At 42.4% G+C, this 17,611-nt stretch overlaps 1 protein-coding gene across 1 annotated transcript in view; it reads left to right on the top strand.

Moving 5' to 3' along the window:
- The window catches only part of LOC142095448 (uncharacterized), a 43,839-nt gene that overhangs the window by 5,029 nt on the left and 21,199 nt on the right, over positions 1-17,611 (top strand). Inside the window, exons 2-6 of the mRNA XM_075178394.1 lie at positions 2,258-2,327; positions 2,976-3,073; positions 6,038-6,104; positions 8,844-8,941; positions 11,476-11,596. Coding sequence (XP_075034495.1) covers positions 2,258-2,327; positions 2,976-3,073; positions 6,038-6,104; positions 8,844-8,941; positions 11,476-11,596 — 454 coding nt within the window. The remainder of the gene's footprint in view (positions 1-2,257; positions 2,328-2,975; positions 3,074-6,037; positions 6,105-8,843; positions 8,942-11,475; positions 11,597-17,611) is intronic.

The following is a 17,611-nucleotide window of genomic DNA, read 5'->3' as shown; positions in this document are numbered from 1 at the left end:
CAGGGCAGTACCAGAGGTTCAGTTATCATGAAATGGCACCAATCATGATGTGAGCAGAAGACATCATAAGATCCCTTTCTTCATGTAGCCGACAAAACAACATAGTGGCAACATCTCAGCCGTTATCCGATTTGCCCAGGAGAATGAACAAGAAGGTTTTTCAGCTACAGACACAAAGGTTTGGCCCACCACAAATAGATTTGATGGTGCCTGGTCAAAATATTAAACTGAATCTATTTTATTTTTTATTTTATTTTTTTATTTCCACTCGCCTCAAAGATCCCAGAGCAGAGGGGATAGATGCTCCAACAAGACCCTGGAAATTTCATCTAGGCTACAAACTCCGTTTTGTCTCATCCCAAGAATCATGAGACAGATCAAGAAGGAATTAGTACAGGCGATGTCAATTATCCCTTTCTGGCCTCAATGATCATGTTTTGCAATTGCCTGGGAAATGCTTCTAGAGCCACCGTGGTCTCTGCCATTACGTCCAGATCTCCTATCCCGGTGACCAGTGTTACATCTTAAGTCCACTCTTTGATGAAATAGAAATTCAGCGGACGTTGCTCAGGAGCAAAGGTCTCTAAGCAAGTAATAGAAGTCTTCTTTCAAGAGAGAAAAGAAAACCAGTTCCATCAAGCTCTGTTTGTCCAATGACGCCAAGTATTGGATTGTTGACAAGACGACCTGGACAAGGGTTTAGCTCTTAAAACTCTAAAAGTTCAGGTTTCATCACTAAGCTTTCTTTTGGATACAAGGTTACCGTTGGAAGGATTAATAATATGCTCCTTCCAAGCAAAAATAATTCAGCCGTGTATTGCACCTTGGGACCTTATAGCAAGTCCCTCTGAAGCTTTGGAAGAAGCTCCTCTCATGTTGGTCACTTTTGAAGTACTATTCCTGGTGGCGATTACTTCTGCTAGGAGAAATGCATCCATTGGTGTAAGGACCCAATTTTCTTGTGTTTCCAAATAAAGTAATGTTAAAGACAAATCTTTTATGCCTGATGTAATGTCTGATTTTCATACAGATCATGAAATGACATTACAAGCATCTTGCTCACAAGCTGATAATGAAGAGGAGAAACATCTACATACATTAGATGTAGTGAGAGCCATATCCATATATCTGCAGAGAACAAAGAAGCTTATGAAATCTGATCAGCTCCCTGTTTTATCGCCTGACACACGACTGGGGGATGTCCCAGCAAGATACCCTTGCAGGATAGATCTAGTAGATCATCAGACGGGCATAGAAGGGGAAGGGTCTTCAGATTATACATTCAACAAGAACAGTGACAAGTCCTTGAGTTTGAGGGGCATATGTATCGCCTTTCAGTCTCCCACTTAACTCCCTACCTTTTCTGCTGCCTCTCCTCCTTCTTTCCCCTTCCCCGCCCCTGTCCCCCTATTCTCCCTCTCTCCCCTACGTCTCTCTGTCTGTCCACCCCTCCCCTTAGATTGTACGCCCCTCTGAGCAGGGCCATCTCTCCTCCTGTTTCCACCACTTCTAACTCTGCTCTCCAGCTACTTTGCCCTCCTCCTCGAGGACCCTCCCCCCCCCCGTCCCCTCTGGGGGTCTCACTGTCTTCCGCGCCCTCCTTCTTGGGCTCCGTTGTTTGCCGATCCTCCCTCCCCCTTTCCCTGCCCTCTCTAGCTGTGCATTGAGCCTACTGAGTTACTGTGCTTACTGTTTACTGTACTGTGCTGTCTCGCCTTGTATTGTAATTCGTTTTGTCCCTGTACGGCGCCACGGACACCTTGCCCTATAAATAAAAATTAATAATAATAATAATGTGGCACTAGTGAAGGCACTGGATAGTGCACAATCCACACCATTACAAAACATTGTATGGTGGACGTGACACCAGTCACCGAAGCTCAGTTTGGAAGGCGGTTCCTTCAGGCTTGTGAATAATAAATAATTAAATTTTTGCATGGTGTCACTTATTCTTCAACCCACCCAATGTTGTATTGCTTGGGTACATCGCTAGCTATGGCTATGGCTCAAAGATACAGGGGAACACGTAGAGCTACATTATATAGGCTCAGGTGTCTAATCCCCTGTCTGTGCTCAGCTGAGTAGGAGATAACCCATTAGTTGTATCTGCCATGGAGTCCTTGGAGTAAAGAAAATTAGCAGGTAACGGCTTTTGTTTATTTCTCTGCTTTCTTCTTTCATTTATGAAATACTTTTTCTTTTATCTTGCTCACTACAGTGACACATTCTATAATTTATTATGGTTTTCTGTCTGCAGAGGCCACTTGCGGTCAGATACTTGGAGCAGATGCAGCACATTAAGATGGAGGGTGACCAGGAAACACCAGGTAAGTGATCATTAGAACATATCGGATAATGTTCTAGTCTGAATTCTAAGCTTACTAGAGGCCTCAAAGGCCACGGGGCGAGCTGTATTATATAATGACAAGAGGAGCCCCCTTGTTATTGTCTGATGATAATGCCGAGATCTCCCTCATCCTGGCTTCAATCAGCTCTAAGGTGCCCTCATTTAATGTAATATATTGTATAGTTAAAAATGAAATGCCTTGTTGGGCTTGCTGTATTATTAATACACCTTTTATGCATTTAATTCAAGACCGTACCAAAAAAAATATAATTTTAAAGTATTTCTTGGTGGTTAGAAAAACAACAACACATATAAGCAAATGGTATTTTCTGAATATTCAGAGTCCTGTGAAACAAGGGATATAATTTGTGTGCCCGGTGTATATAAGCTGATATTGATGTTTGAATGTGACTGGACCAGAAGACCTTGTAGTCATCTTTACGCTTGTTCCACCGTACACACCGACAGTTTTACCAGCAATCCCGCAGACATAGCCCCAGATTGATTCTCTGGTGGCAGTTCCCATACTCGGGATGTGGGTGTGCATCTGTACGCTTAAGGCAGATAAATATGAGTGATTGTGCATAATGGAAAGCTATTCATTAAGTACTCTGTGTGTTTTCTACAGATGGATCCAGCAACAGAAATACACAAGTGAGATCACCCAGTCCCCATTATTCAGTGGAGTGTAAGGAGGAAGATCAGAGCACCTCACACGATAGTCAGGTAGGTGGAATAGTGTTGCGGCATAACTAGGAATTTCTCACGTGTTACATTGGAGGGGAACAAATGACGGAGGGTAAAAACCATGCCTCAAGCAGGTTGGAGACACAAAATGACAAGCTCTTCCTCCTGCTGGGCACACCCTAGGCACAATTCCAGGATGTCATTTCTTTCCTTTGTATCCTTGGAAGGTGGCTCTAGGCCTAGCCTGTAAATGGCATTTTACACTCCTCACTCAGGTGCCCTGTGCACGTTACCTTCCCTGTCTGATTTGTAGTATTTGGGTTTGGCTGCCCTTCCATGGTTATGTAAATAGGACGTAATGTTGCCATATAGGAGTGTTGGGGTTCCAGCCTCTTAAGCAGTATATGGTTGGTTGTGTAGTAGTTAGTTATACCTTACAACAGACAATTCAATAAGTTCAAATCAATGTTCATTCAATTCAAGTTCTTGGAATGTGTTATTCTAAAAAGAATAACCTCAGATCAAGAAATCCAATCTGATTTATTCCCAGTGGATGGTTTTCTTTGATCTGCCGTTTGACACCCAACTCGGAGAGTGTTCTTTCTGGAGGACAAGAATCTCTCTCTACAGGTATTTGTGAAGTCCCTCTTGGCTCGCAGACTGGTGTCTGTTCACTTCTTAAGGAAAGTGCTTGGCAAGACGGTCTCCAACTTCGACTTGGCGCAGTCTGTAAGGTTCCACTTGAGGAAGTGTTCCATTTCAAAATGAGTTTGATCTGACAAGTCTCATCTTCAACTCTAGTCAGTGCCTTAAACTGTCTCCAAGGATGCGCCAATCGATCCTTTGTTGGTTGAGGAGCAACAAACATAACAGGACTTCATTCGCTATTTTGGTACTAGAGACTAGTGACCATGTATGTCAGCCTTTAAGGCTGTGGGACAGTCACCGTTTAGTACTATTTTCAGGGACTTTGGAGTAGTCAAAGCTCCAGATAAATGTGCTAGAGCTTAAAGCGGTTTTAAGTGCCCTGGGCAGAGCTAGCCCATTCCTGTGAGGAAGTGCCGTAAACATCCGGACCATGCCTGGGTGGAGGCATATCTCAATCATCAGGGAGACACCAAGAGAGAGATCAGCAGAATCATGCATTTGGCAGAGCAAAGCATTCGACTATCACAGTGGTGGTAATTCCGGTGTTAGAGACAGGGAAGCTGACTTCCTCAGCAGAAAGGCCCTTCAAATGGTTACTTCACCCTTGCAGCAGCTGGTGGCCAGGTGCTGTCATCCAGCTATTGACATGATGGCAGCTCATTTAAACCAGAAGATGGAGCGCTATGGCTCCAGGACAAGGGATCCACAGGTGTAGTTGGCATCTGCTTCTAAGACCAGATTTTCTACATCGGGGTCCTTTTCTGCGCCAGAGTTTACCACCGTTGGCTTTAACGGCATGGCTGTTGAAGCTATGATTCTTAAGGTCAAGGATTTCCCAGACTGCATGATTGGACCATACTCAAGGCTAGAAAGCCAGTTCTGCCAACAATTATCGCAGGGCCTGGAAGAGGTACATCGCCTGATGTATATGGAAGGGGTTGAGAAAGAAATAGAATGTCCAGACTTCAAGTAAGCATTGTTAATTTATTGCCATATAGCGTGCAATCAACAAAGATAGCACAGTACAACAGATGTATACCCCTCTGCTTGTTTTCACCTAGTGACCCTATAAGGAGAAAATAATTCACTTTGTAATTTAACACATCTGAAGGAGGGGCTGTAATGCCAAAAACAGATTTATCTCCACCTCAGATGGTTCTGTTGCATATAATAATGAAGATTACATTAACCATCACATAAGTGTGGTTATTGAACCAACAACCCTTTAACTACCTTCTAAAGGTTTCCTACTACTTCTTTTTTTCTTTTTTTTTTCCATTTGTTCCGTTTACTTCTCTTCGAGCAGGAGGGTCTATATGGAAGCTTGAGACTCAGATCCTTGAAGGGACAGGTGCCTATTGGTTTTCTTTCAGAGCACTTTTGCCAGAACTCCAGACGTTCTTACTGCATGTGCAGCCTCCATTCATCACCAACCCCCCCCCCCCCCCCCCCCAGTAGCTCCTTGGCATCTTAACTTTGTGCTAACAGCATTTCAACACCCTCCTTTTCAGCCATTGGCTTCTATGGAGTTAAAGTTCCTTACCTGGAAGACTACGTTAATCTTGTCTATCTCCCTCTCCCAGCTAGCAGTCTTTCAGGGCTATGGGCTCTGTCTTGTGAGTCTCCTTTCCTCATCTTTCATAAAAACATGGCTGTCCTTTTGAACTCTCTTCACTCTTTGAATGTAGTGAGGGCCTCAAAGGCTTCTGTCCATAAGACCCATGAAGTGCGTAGGATTAATGGCTTCTTGGCCCTCTATGAGGTCCACAGGAGCGGCTGGTCGGCCTCTAAGCAGACCATTGCCAGATGGATTACTTTGGTAATTCACCAGGCTTACATTGCTGCTGTGTTGGGAGGCCACCTGGTCTTCATTACACAGTTTCAGTAAATTCTACCGATTCAACATTTTTTACTCCAAAGTTTCCAGTTTTGGACATAAGTTAGTGCGCTCTGCGGGTTCTGAACGTACCCTCCCTTAGTGACAGCTTTGGGATGTCCTCAGTTGTTTCATTGTCCGCCATAAGGAAGGAGGTGCTTTGTTTGTTGAAAAATACTGAAGTTTCCAAAAGGCTTCGAGGGTATAGAGGGGAAGGAGCTTGAGTTTTTTAAGGTAATTTTAAAAGTGCCCAAGTTCGTATCACTGCACTCTATGCCCAGTTGTTCCAATGTCCCCCATTGGACTCCCAATAAAAGGATATAACGTGAATATAAAAGCCCCATTTTTTTCCGACCTTTTCTGTAGAGTCAATTTTTCTCTGTATTTTATTGCTTTTCATTCCATCTTTCTTTCATTATTTTTTCTTCTCTTTCTCATGGTGACACATTCTTTAATGTATTATCATTTGCTATCTGCAGAAACCGCTTAAGATCAAATACTTGGATCATAAGGACATAAAGATAGAGGATCACCAGGATTCACCAGGTAAGAGATGATTTCATCAGATATTGGGTAATGTTTTAGTGTGAATTATAAGCATTACTAGAAGTCACAAAGGTCACAGTCCGAGCTGTATTATAGGAGCATCAGAACTCTTAAGTGACGTGAACAATCTCGGCACCAGGTCACCTAACCATGAGCTGCCACATCTTCAATGTTTTCTGTAGATCTCATTGATTGTATGGATTACTTTGCTGCTTCACGGCTCAAGCTGGCAAACATACAGCACACAAGCATATTATGGGTACACAGTTAGCAATAGCACAAGTATAATGTGGGCTCCTGAGAAGAAAACAAAACGGAGCAGGAGGAATCACAATAAGATGTATTAGTGGACCAGTAATCACCCACTGTCATAAATGACCTACTGCTGTCCCCCTGGCCTGCCATTGTGCCCTGCTGGGAAAATACTGTTACCCCATAGTAAGAGGAGGTCTGTCTAGAGCACGTTAAAATGCCCACCCCTCTCCTGAGCCTGATTCATTAAGGATCTTAACTTAAGAAACTTATTATTTCAGTCTCCTGGACAAAACCATGTTACAATGACAGGGGTGCAAATTAGTATTCTGTTTTGCACATAGGTTAAATACTGACTGTTTTTTCATGTAGCACACAAATACTTGATAGCTTATTTGTACACTGAAATTTAAAGTTGATATTTGTGTGCTACATGAAAAAACAGTCAGTATTTAACTTATGTGTAAAACAGAATACTAATTTGCACCCCTGTCATTGTAACATGGTTTTGTCCAGGAGACTGAAATAATAAGTTTCTTAAGTTAAGATCCTTAATGAATCAAGCCCCTAGTTATTCAACCAGGAGCTGGGTGTCAGCCCAAGCACAGTGCTCCAGGGCTTCTCTGCTTGGTGTAAGGCACATGCTCTCAGCCTGCCACTAAATAGTACACAACTTATATATAGTATCTGTACCAACAGCAAGACCACCATCAGGACTGTAATGTCGGCAGATAAGATATGGCCACATTTTGTGGATATTTGTAAAATAGACCCACACGAACTAATTTAAAATTAAAATGATCTTCCTACCTAAAACCATTGGTTACATACACTCTACTTGAGAATGTATCCATCGTGTACCTGAAATGAAGAAAACCAACCCATCATCATGAGGAGGGGATGCATACAGGTTCCTATGTCAGGTACCTGTAAGATACTCTACTACAGACCTTATATAATCAACAAAAAGTAGAGTCTTGCTTGCAAAATAAACCCAATGGGCCTGATGCAGAGTTGACCGCCGGCCAGGTTGCCTAGTGTAAATTCACACTCTGCAGGTCCACAAAGACATTGGATGCACATGGGTTAATGCAGACTTATCTGGCACTTGGCTGCTTTATGAATGGAGATGAGGGACAGGATGCTCCAACGTAGGCCAAGTACAGTTATATACGCCAGTTACAGGGTGTATCTTTTGCACCTGCTACAGGGGAGGTGCAAATACATGCTGATGATGATGACTGCACATGTGCGGCTGATGCGGGGCTAGAAGCACCTCGAGATGTTTGCCGCTCAACATAAGGGCGTTAATACGCCATTTGTGCGTGCACGTTTTGTTTGAAGTATATATGGCCATTTTTCCACTCTGCCTCAGGCCCTGTTCGTCTGTTAACTATAAGGTGGACACATGCTTAGATCTAATCAATTTTATCCCTGTACTAGACATACTGAGAACTCTATTACCTCTCTCACACTTATATACCCATCAATATAATCAGCTGTATACACCACTTGGCACACATGTCCTACCTATATCAATAAGAAACTTTGTATGGACAGATAAGGAGAGCCAAGAGGAACTGGACAGAAGGAAGTGATTATGAACAGCAGGGTAAGTTGTTAATGGATATGTAGAAGAAATAAGTTATCCAGGAGAACTTATTACTGACACAGAAAATATTTATATTTTTTAAAGATGCTATTGCTTATTGTGTACCCCAGATGCAGGTTTATAGATCAGTTATAGCCATTCGCTTGGCAATTGGTGACTAAAGACACTTGAAGTGCATGAAGCCAATCTGCAGTTGACTTTGCAGATCTGATTATCTTACAAATGAAATATTATTTTAAAAAATAAATAAATCGCACAGGGAACTTCTCATTGTGCTAAAGAACGGATGGAGATGCATGGTCACAGTTAACTACAATGGGCTGTTATTGTATTGGCGGGGTGCAGGGGGTGTGTTTAGGAAACCTTTCTTAAAATCGTCCTTCCTGTGTTCAGGTCCCTGGTAAGACCTATGGCTCTCTTAAAATATTTATATAAACAACATACTCCGTTACTAAGGATCGTTTTCCAAAGTGTAGAATATGCTGCTACTACGGTGCATGTGCAATTTGCGCCTTTTGAGTCATTCAGTCAATTTTAAGCAACAGACACCGATTTCCCCAGTGTATGCAGGCGCTTGCAGAAGTTTGTATGTCTTGATGGGATGAGTTGGATGGATCGGAGCGGTCCTCGCTGGATGCATGAATGTACCTAGATAGGCACCAGGAAGCAAAAACTGCAGATTTATATGATCATGGGCTGAAGAAGGATTATTTAGTGGGACCTTGGGGACACTGGTATTGCTCCCACAGAAAAGGACTTGTACTCTACACATTTTTAATCCCATAATCGGGATTTGGGTCCACAAGGCGGACAAATAGGCGAGTTTGCAAATAATGAAAAGCTATTCCGTTAACTTCTCTGTGTTTTTTCTACAGATGGATCCAGCATCAGAAATACACCAGAACTATCTCCCACACCCCATTATGTACAGGACCGCATTGGGGAAGATCAGCTTATCTCACAGGATGATCAGGTAGATCACATTCTGTTACGGCATAATTAGGAATTTCTCTTATGTTACTTTGGGAGTATGACAAAGCATGGTGGGTATACACCCTGCCTCAAGAGGGTTGGACTCCTCATCCTGCTGGCCGTACCCTAGGCCTGATTCCATGTGTCATTCTTCTCCTTTGTATCCTTAGAACATGACTAGGCCCAGCCTATAATTTTCGTTTTTCACTGCGCATTCCTTACCCATGTGCGCATTACCGTCCCTCTCTGATTTGTAGGATTTGGGTTTTGGCTGCACTTCCCTAGTTATGTGAAGAAAGGACCCATTGTGGCTGTGCCTTGTGTTATACGTCATTACAGATGTGTATCAATATAGTTAGTCATACCTTATAACAGACAATAGAATATGTTCAAATTAATATTCTTACCAGTCTGTTCTTGGGGAGGGGGATATACATCTCCACTCCGACAAGGAAGAAATTCACTCTGTGTTAATCACTTCGACGGAAGCTCCTCTTTCTTAGTTTTTCTGTAAGAGAAAGGGCTAACAGCCTCCTACTCCGACTCAGATTGTGTGCCATAAGTGTCTGGGCAATTAAATGACAGAAGAAGTCCGCTATGGTTTTCCACTAATAACGAGCATGGATATCACTACAGGAGAATGGATGTCTACTGAGAAACAGTCTCCTCGACATGACTCTTTCCTCGCTCCCGTCTCGGTTCCTTACACCAGACTCACGAGATGTTCATAAAATACACCAGCAACATCTGGACCAGGATGGATCTTCAAAGCTACAGCATAGAATTTGTGTCTCTACCACTAGGCAGGTTTTTTCCATCACTTCTTTTGGTCCCTCTGGTATAAGAGCCCCTTGCTACACTTGGGGACTACATGGGGGTTTTCATGACACAGGGGGCGCTTGTCTCCACCATTGACTGTAGATACCTGGGACACTCACTTCCTCATCCCCACCTGTGTCTCACACCAGCCGCTCCTTCGGTTTGCAGCCCAGGACCTGCGCAGTCGGTTTGTGAAGTTCTCACAGGAGCTGTCGTTGTATCAGAATGTTTTACAAAGATGGTGTCCCGGATAAATAGGCTTTCCATGCAGATGTTTGTTCAGCTTACATCCAAGTAAGGAGCCCCTGAGATAGAGTTGATGGTGTCTTCAGACAACCTCAGAGTTTTAGCTTGTTATTGGGATTACTGGTATTTCTCTTCTCTTGTGGCCATGCTTCCAGGAATACTCGAGAGGTGGGCAGTCTTAGGGTATAGTGGTAGCTTCAGGCTGAGATAAAGTGCATGGACCTCAGAGCTCCTGCATCCCAACTTACTGCATGTGACTTAACTCATCCAGCCTGTGCTCTGGATGATAAAAATGTCTGCCTGGGTATACAACTAAAACTATAAGGGAATGTGATTTCCCTATAGCTTCTTCCATTCCACGAGACCTGGACTTCCTGCAGTCAGGGCTGGATTAAGGGCTGAGTCTCCATTCCCTAAAGCTCCAGGTTTAGACAGGCTTAAACCTAGTCCTCATGGCTCTGTAGGACCCTTAATAGATACTTTGATTGATCTTCTGAAGTGGAAATTTATCTTCATTGTAGTGTTTACGAATTGGCAGCGCTTTCATGCAAGGTGCTTGTTTCCAGTTCACGGTGTCTTCCTTCAACATGGACATTGTGCTGTCTTCCTTTTACCACTTTCCCTCCCTTCCTGGAGGAGGTGACTTTTCATTCTTTGGATGTATTACATGATTTGAAGTCTTGTCCCCACTACAGCTTTGATCAGAAGTTTTTACTCTTTTCAATCCTAGACTTTGTCCTGTCGTCTTGATTTCCATGGTGTGTAGGTCATCTCTCAGTCGATACACCAGCATGTTGTATTCTCTCATGGCCAAGGACCCCCCCTCTGGGTCACGTCCCTCTCTGCCACAGTAGTGAGCATGTACTGGACCTTCCAGTATCTGGCCTCTTTTGAACATTTGCAGCAATGTGATCCTCCACACACATCTTTTAAAAGATTATTTGGTGGAATCAGCAAATGTCCACTCAACTTCAGTCCTGGTTTTGTTTTTTGTAACTTTTTCCCACTTTTTTTTTTCCTTTTTTTATTATTATTTTTTAGGTGGACTGCTTTGGGGCATCATAGTGTCCTGTGTCCCATAGTGTAACACATGAGAAACCTGGATTTTTGTACTTGCAATTAAATTTCCATTTCCTGTTGGAGGATGTATGGGAATTTTTCCCACCCGCATATATACTGTGTGTGGGTTGGATGCTTTCTTCTCTAGTCAGTAGGTTGCTCTCTAACTTGTTGGTGTCCTCTGTGTGTTCCTCCGACCTATTCGTTGGTTTGAACTGACTTCTTGGGGCCATACCTTGGAGTACGGCCCTTGGTGTCCAATCTCCTGGAGGCAGGATTTAAAACCATTGTCCATTGTCCTCCCCAATGAACGACAAAATAATTTGACAGTAAATTCAAAAATTCTGTTTTCAAACTTTTATTAACATTCAATCAGTAGAGTTAAATGAATGTGTTTGGTGTGACATTTAGCCAGAATCTTCAGAATGTGGGACAGACGATGCTACAACACAGACGGACGGAACGGAAGAGATCTATGAGGCCACTGACCTGCAGATAAAGGAGGAGGAGATTCCTGTGGATATCGGCACAGGTGTGTACACACAGATTCGTTCTGTCATAGTCCATGTCTACTATAAAACGTAACTGTATTTTCCCACACCAGAGTGCACAAGAATACAAATAGCATTTATATATGGTAGGCAATAACTAACGTAAATGCAGATGATTTGTCTGGCAACCAATTCTTGTATAATTAAAATGCTCTATTTAGCGGCTCAGATAATAGAGCCTGGATTGCATTTACATTTTGAATATTTCCATAATGTCTATAGAAATATTTTAGAAAGAAAACAAAATTGGTTTAATTTGTGGTTTTACCAAAGTCAGATGGATATATGTACATTATTAGATTCCAGCCAAATTCACAGCATGTTTTGACCTTGTGTTATAGCCAAATCCACAAACGCTGCAGACTACTTCTGCGAAGCTAGATAGAGATTTATAGGAAGAAAAAAAAAATGTAGTATTATATGAAGTGAACACAAAAATGACTGATCTGCTTAACACTACATTACACGTTTTCATGTTGAATTTGCAGAAACATGAGTGCCAGTTTTGACTGTTGCTATCTTAAAAATGACTATATAATGATATATAGATAATTTATCTTTATAAATCCAGTGATCTTTATTTTTCAAAATGTTTTTCAACACAAGTAGTTAGAACAGCTAACTAACAAGCGTCACGTAACATATAAGATATAGCCATACTATAGAATAGCATGCACCCATTGGTAACATGACTACAGCGATATGCATGATGCAGGGATACATTTACATATAATAATGATTATATAGGAAGTGAGAAGACTGAGGTCAGGGAAATCAAGGGGTGACCCATTCATGAGAGGGTCTCATGAATGTAAGGCAGAAGGGGAGTCTAGACAGTGCCCCCAAATCTTTTCATTCTTCAAGGGTCATTTCCTACTAGTTTAGACAAATTGTTCATGACCCTCCGTATCATTAAGTAATTGAATCCAATCGCGTACTTGAAGACTAGCAGGAGCCATCCATAATCTGGCTAGGCAGACGTTGGCCAACATAAACTCATTTATTATATATTGTCCTGTCCATCTATTTAACATATCCTCCAACTGCAAGCCAGAAAGTTATGTGCCAGAGGAGTATAACTACCGTCACACCAGGTTTTTTAATGCAGTTAATGACTCGAGATCAAAGCGCTACATCCTAGGGCAGTGCCATCGGAGATACCAGAATGAGCCACAGGGGGGTCCCCACATTTCGGACAGTGAGTAGTCGGGTCACGTCTGAATTTAGCTAATCTACAGGGCGTAAGGTGCACCCTGTGTAGAATGTATATCTGAATTTGCTGGAATTTCAGAGGTGGTCGAGCAATGGGCGCTACTAAGAATTATCCCCATTGTCTATCAGAACTCCCAGTCGGTGATTTTAGTTCCATAAATGTAGTAAGCCCCCAAAGAAGAGCACAGGGATCCACACCTTCACCATGTAGCAGGTCACATACAGCATCTCAAATTTGTACAGCTTGTATGGGGAGGAGGGCCAAAGCCTGGGGCAAACCCCAGACAATAAGATCTGCAGGGAAGTGTGACAGATGCTGCAATAAATTCCAATGCAGATCATTGTAAGCTGGGTCTGACACTCAAAATTTGAAATGAGCCATTTGGGATGCATAATAGTAGAGTTTAAGGTTTGGCAAGGCAAAACCACCGGAATGACTTGATTTACGTGAACCACTTAATTTTATTTTTTCCCATTCCCCGCCACATACCAAGGAAGAAATTAACTGGTCATTTTTATGAAACAGAGGAGGGTAGGAAAACTGGTGCCTGTTGTAAGAGAAGATTTATCCTCGATGGCACTGAAAAAGGTGGTCTCTGCCACATGTAATTTTAGATTTGTGAAAATCAATTTGGCATTGAATGTTCAGTGGCACATGTTCACATACATTATTAGAGACCCATATACCTAAATATTTAAAGCAGGAGGTCAATTTCAGCGCATTAAACAGGGAAGAGACTGAATGACCAAAGCAAATAGGATAGGTGGGAGAATCTGACCTCCAGAAGTGTCTCCAGAAAACATACAATATCAGGATCTTCTTGCCTAACATACCTAAACACCAGTGAGCACTTTATTTTATTATTGAACCCTCTAACATTCCATGATACAACAAGAAGGTCTTAGGTCACAGATCGTTCTGGTACCATTGTGAGTGGTCTAACTAATTAAGTGTGAGCAGAGTGAGCAGTCCCCCTATATGCCCTAGAATAAGAAGGACCCACAAGCACCCAAGAAGCTTACTGATAAAGCAGCATAGAAACAATGCGAGTAGATGTGATGCACTAACGCACATAAAGCTAACAAACATCCCCACCCCCTGCCCTGTACACCCTAACACAACCAGATATGTTAGTATGGAGTTAAAAACATACATTGTGAACACCGTTTGTGACTTCACTCCAAATATGTGCATTCGGGCTACTGATTACAACCTCATTGATGATTTTCTCTTCTCAAAAGAACAAACAAAAACCACCGGGTACAAACTAATAAGAAAAAACTAAATATCAACCATCAAGGGAATTAGGACTTACCAAACCATATTCATCTCCTGCTTCCATTGCTTCCCATCTTCTGAATATTTTCTTGTTCCCAAACACAGGAAAATGTTTTCTTTTAAAGGCGTGTGCATAGGATAAAACTGCGGTGAAGCAGTATATGGAGAAGTATGATTCTCCATTATTACTACTAGTTTTAATACTGTCACCATTGGTTGCACTACATTTTTTTTTTTGCTCTGGAGTAAAAATACTCATCATCATTTTTAAGGTGTTATTTCTATAGAAAGATTAGTATGTCCTTCTACTGGTTATTCAATATAATGGTAAATTAGGGAGATACAAGCCAAAAAACTCACATCAAGGCTTAAAACCCCTTTTAAAGAATGGTTAAAGGAGTGAGTGTTCATCAATTCTTCCTAGTAAATATACAAATATACCGACCAGAAGTTATGCAATACCATTACCATGCCCCCTTTTTTGCAGACAGATTTCCAGGGCCACCGCTAGTGTTTTTGGCAGGGCATTGGCTCCTGCACCTATTACATGTCCACAATGATGTGGAGGAGTGCCAGAAGTCAGGGAGCCCCCTCAGATTGTACAGTACAGCCCATGTCTGGATCAATAAGGATTTGAAAGCATTTAGTGAAATAGGAGGTTACCTCAGAAATAAGTCTCCATGCAGTTCCATAAGAGGAATTCGCCGCCGTAATTAGGGACATCGTAGGGGTAAGGAAGATCATAGCTAGTTGTTATGAACCAGTTCTCAAGCTACATGGAAGGACCAGTATACAATACTGTCTGCTGGAATAGTGTCTATATAAAACTCCACTAGAGTGTTGAAAAATATAGATGAGCAAATGTCATGTCTCCTGGAGCTCTGGTGCACTAGAGCCAATCATGGCTGCTGCAAACCAGATCCTAGGAATTAATATTTTCTAGAAGCATCTCTGACTTTGAACTGCATTCAGATTGGAAGTCGAATAGGATGATTTGTCGCCTAGAGATGTGTCCAGAGAACCCTGTAATTGGCGATGACCATAGAAAAATGTACAGTAATGGGCAATTCATTGTTTTTGACTTCTCAACTGAGTTGCGCTCAGCTAGGGAATGAGCATGGCTCAAACTTGGCACACCATGGACGCTTTGAGTGTACCTTCCTTAAGGCGAAATTTCATAAAAAAGTAGTGTTGAGGATTTCTCCTAAGGCAGGGTCCATGAACATCTGCTAGCTGGGGGAAAGGGAGTTTACACCCCTACATTTTCATGAATGTAAAATACATTGGTCAGTGTTAACCTAACATTTTTTTAACAGAGCTGCAGGGGAATGTCACCACCGCACCCCCATTACAGACAGCTGAAGCTCCCCGCACATCTTTAGGACAGTGTCCTGATCGGATCTACATAGGTCAAATAGCTGACACTGAATTGCTATGAAATCCTTTTTCCTATGTATGATTCAGCCAATTCACACTGTGTATTTCTGCACAGCAAGTCTGAAAACATGTCAGTCAAACTCTGCCTCCTAAGTTAGAGAAGTACCTCCTTCCTAACATGGAAACATGCTGCAGGGGGAGTGAAACCTAGCTTGGTAGACATGGTTAATGATCTACACAGATTACTTATTTCATGTATATTATTCAGTTTAGTAATACACAATTCTGAAATATTGAGCCGGGATGATCCTATAACTCCAGTGTTCTCTTTGCAAAATAACTTTGTGAGGGTGATTTACTTGGCTGACACTGCAAAGAAAACAAGTCTCCCTCCTGGAAACTTTTGGTTCCTGTTTAGTCCCAGGGGAGTTTAACCTGTCATGTGACTGTGGTTGCCAAGGTGACACTTGGCAAGTTTTAATTCAATATTGGTAGCTTAAATCACAACCCTAATGACAATGGAACCACTTAATAGGTTGAATCCAATAAGCTGCCAGGTGCCTCTGGAACGTCTGTGAGACACCTTGCGGTGGAGATTTGACACAAATGTCAGCTAATTTTTCCTTGCACCAAAAGGAGCAGAAATTTCTACATGGCAATGTCCATGTGGGACATCGCTGGCAGTTGAATCTCCCCCTATGTTTATGTTAAAGAAACAGCTCAGTCTAGAGGGGATTACACCTTTTAATATTAAGCAGGGCCGGACTGGGACTAAAATCAGTCCTGGCATTTAAAGTACACAGGCCCACCTTAATTTCAGCAAGAAAGAAACCATGTGCCGCCGCGCAGCGCTGACGCCGTAAAGGGCGTGACCACATTGTGTTGTGGGTGTGGCCAACATGGGGCATTGATACATACATTATAACAAAACATTACATTTATCACGCCCTCCCAGCCACATCACGCCATCCCCCCAGGCACATTATGGCACCCCCAGCCCACTGTACTTATCTATGCTTCTGGTGCTGCTGACATCCATAAGGGTGGGAACTTCCTGTAGAGCAGTGTTTCTCAACTCCTCAGGACCCCTAACAGTGCATGTTTTCCATATCTCCTTGCTTAAGCACAGGTGTATTCATTACTGACTGACACATTGTAACAGATCCACAGGTGGTATAATTATTTCCCTTGTTACCTGGAAAGCAGGCACTGTTAGGGGTCCTGAGGACTGGAGTTGACAAACACTGCTGTAGAGTGAGCAGGGAAGCTCTTAGTCTCACGAGATTACCAAATCTTGTGAGACCTAGAGCTCCTCGGCTTGCTCTGCAAGCTGTGTACTATCCAGGCACTGGGAGCAGCTCCCTCCTGCTAACCAGAGCTGGATTAACGCTCAGGGGGCCCGGGGTATTTAAGACAGGGGGTCCCTATTATGTAACATGGTTATCATTTTAGACATATGTTAGACAAATACACAAGCAATACTGTGTGCAATACATTGGTTGCACACAGCTCTGCCTTCACAAGCAGTACAGTGTGAAGTGGGACATACCTCCCAACTGTCTCTGTAGTCGGACCAAATCTCATTAAACGAGACAGTCACCAAAATTCGGGACAGTTGGCAGACAGTCTTGCTCTCTCCTACCTGTCCTTGTCATTTACACCACCTTTGGCTGCTTGTGTCTTTAGTTGCTGCTTGTCTTGATCCTGGAATGTTGGAGGCCCTATTTAGAAGAAAAAAATGGGTACATGTAATTTATAAAACTCCAACCAGCCCTGGTGTTTAATCAGTACAACCCATGTTTTATAATTAGGCTTCCCTCCAGCCTCAACATTAAAATACTACTATTCACATTTAATAAATAAATCTACTTCTCTGCCTCCAAACAACCCCAGCAATAAATTAAATAGGTATATTTCTTAAACATAAATGCTATTTCCCATAACCATCACTGCCATTATTTATTAAATGTGAATATGAATTATTTAGACATTTTTTTCACCAAACAGCCCAACTTTCAATCAATAGCCCCCAAACCACCCCTGCGTTAAATTAAAGGTCCAATCACCCCTTCTTAAATTGCTAGGCCCCCATATTAAATTAAAGTGACCCACATCACCCCACAAATAA

The sequence above is a fragment of the Mixophyes fleayi genome, chromosome 6, assembly GCF_038048845.1.
Source record: "Mixophyes fleayi isolate aMixFle1 chromosome 6, aMixFle1.hap1, whole genome shotgun sequence".
NCBI classification, from domain to species: Eukaryota; Metazoa; Chordata; class Amphibia; order Anura; family Limnodynastidae; genus Mixophyes; species Mixophyes fleayi.
Note: the sequence above shows the minus strand (reverse complement) of the source record. Positions and strands in the feature narration are given on the sequence as shown.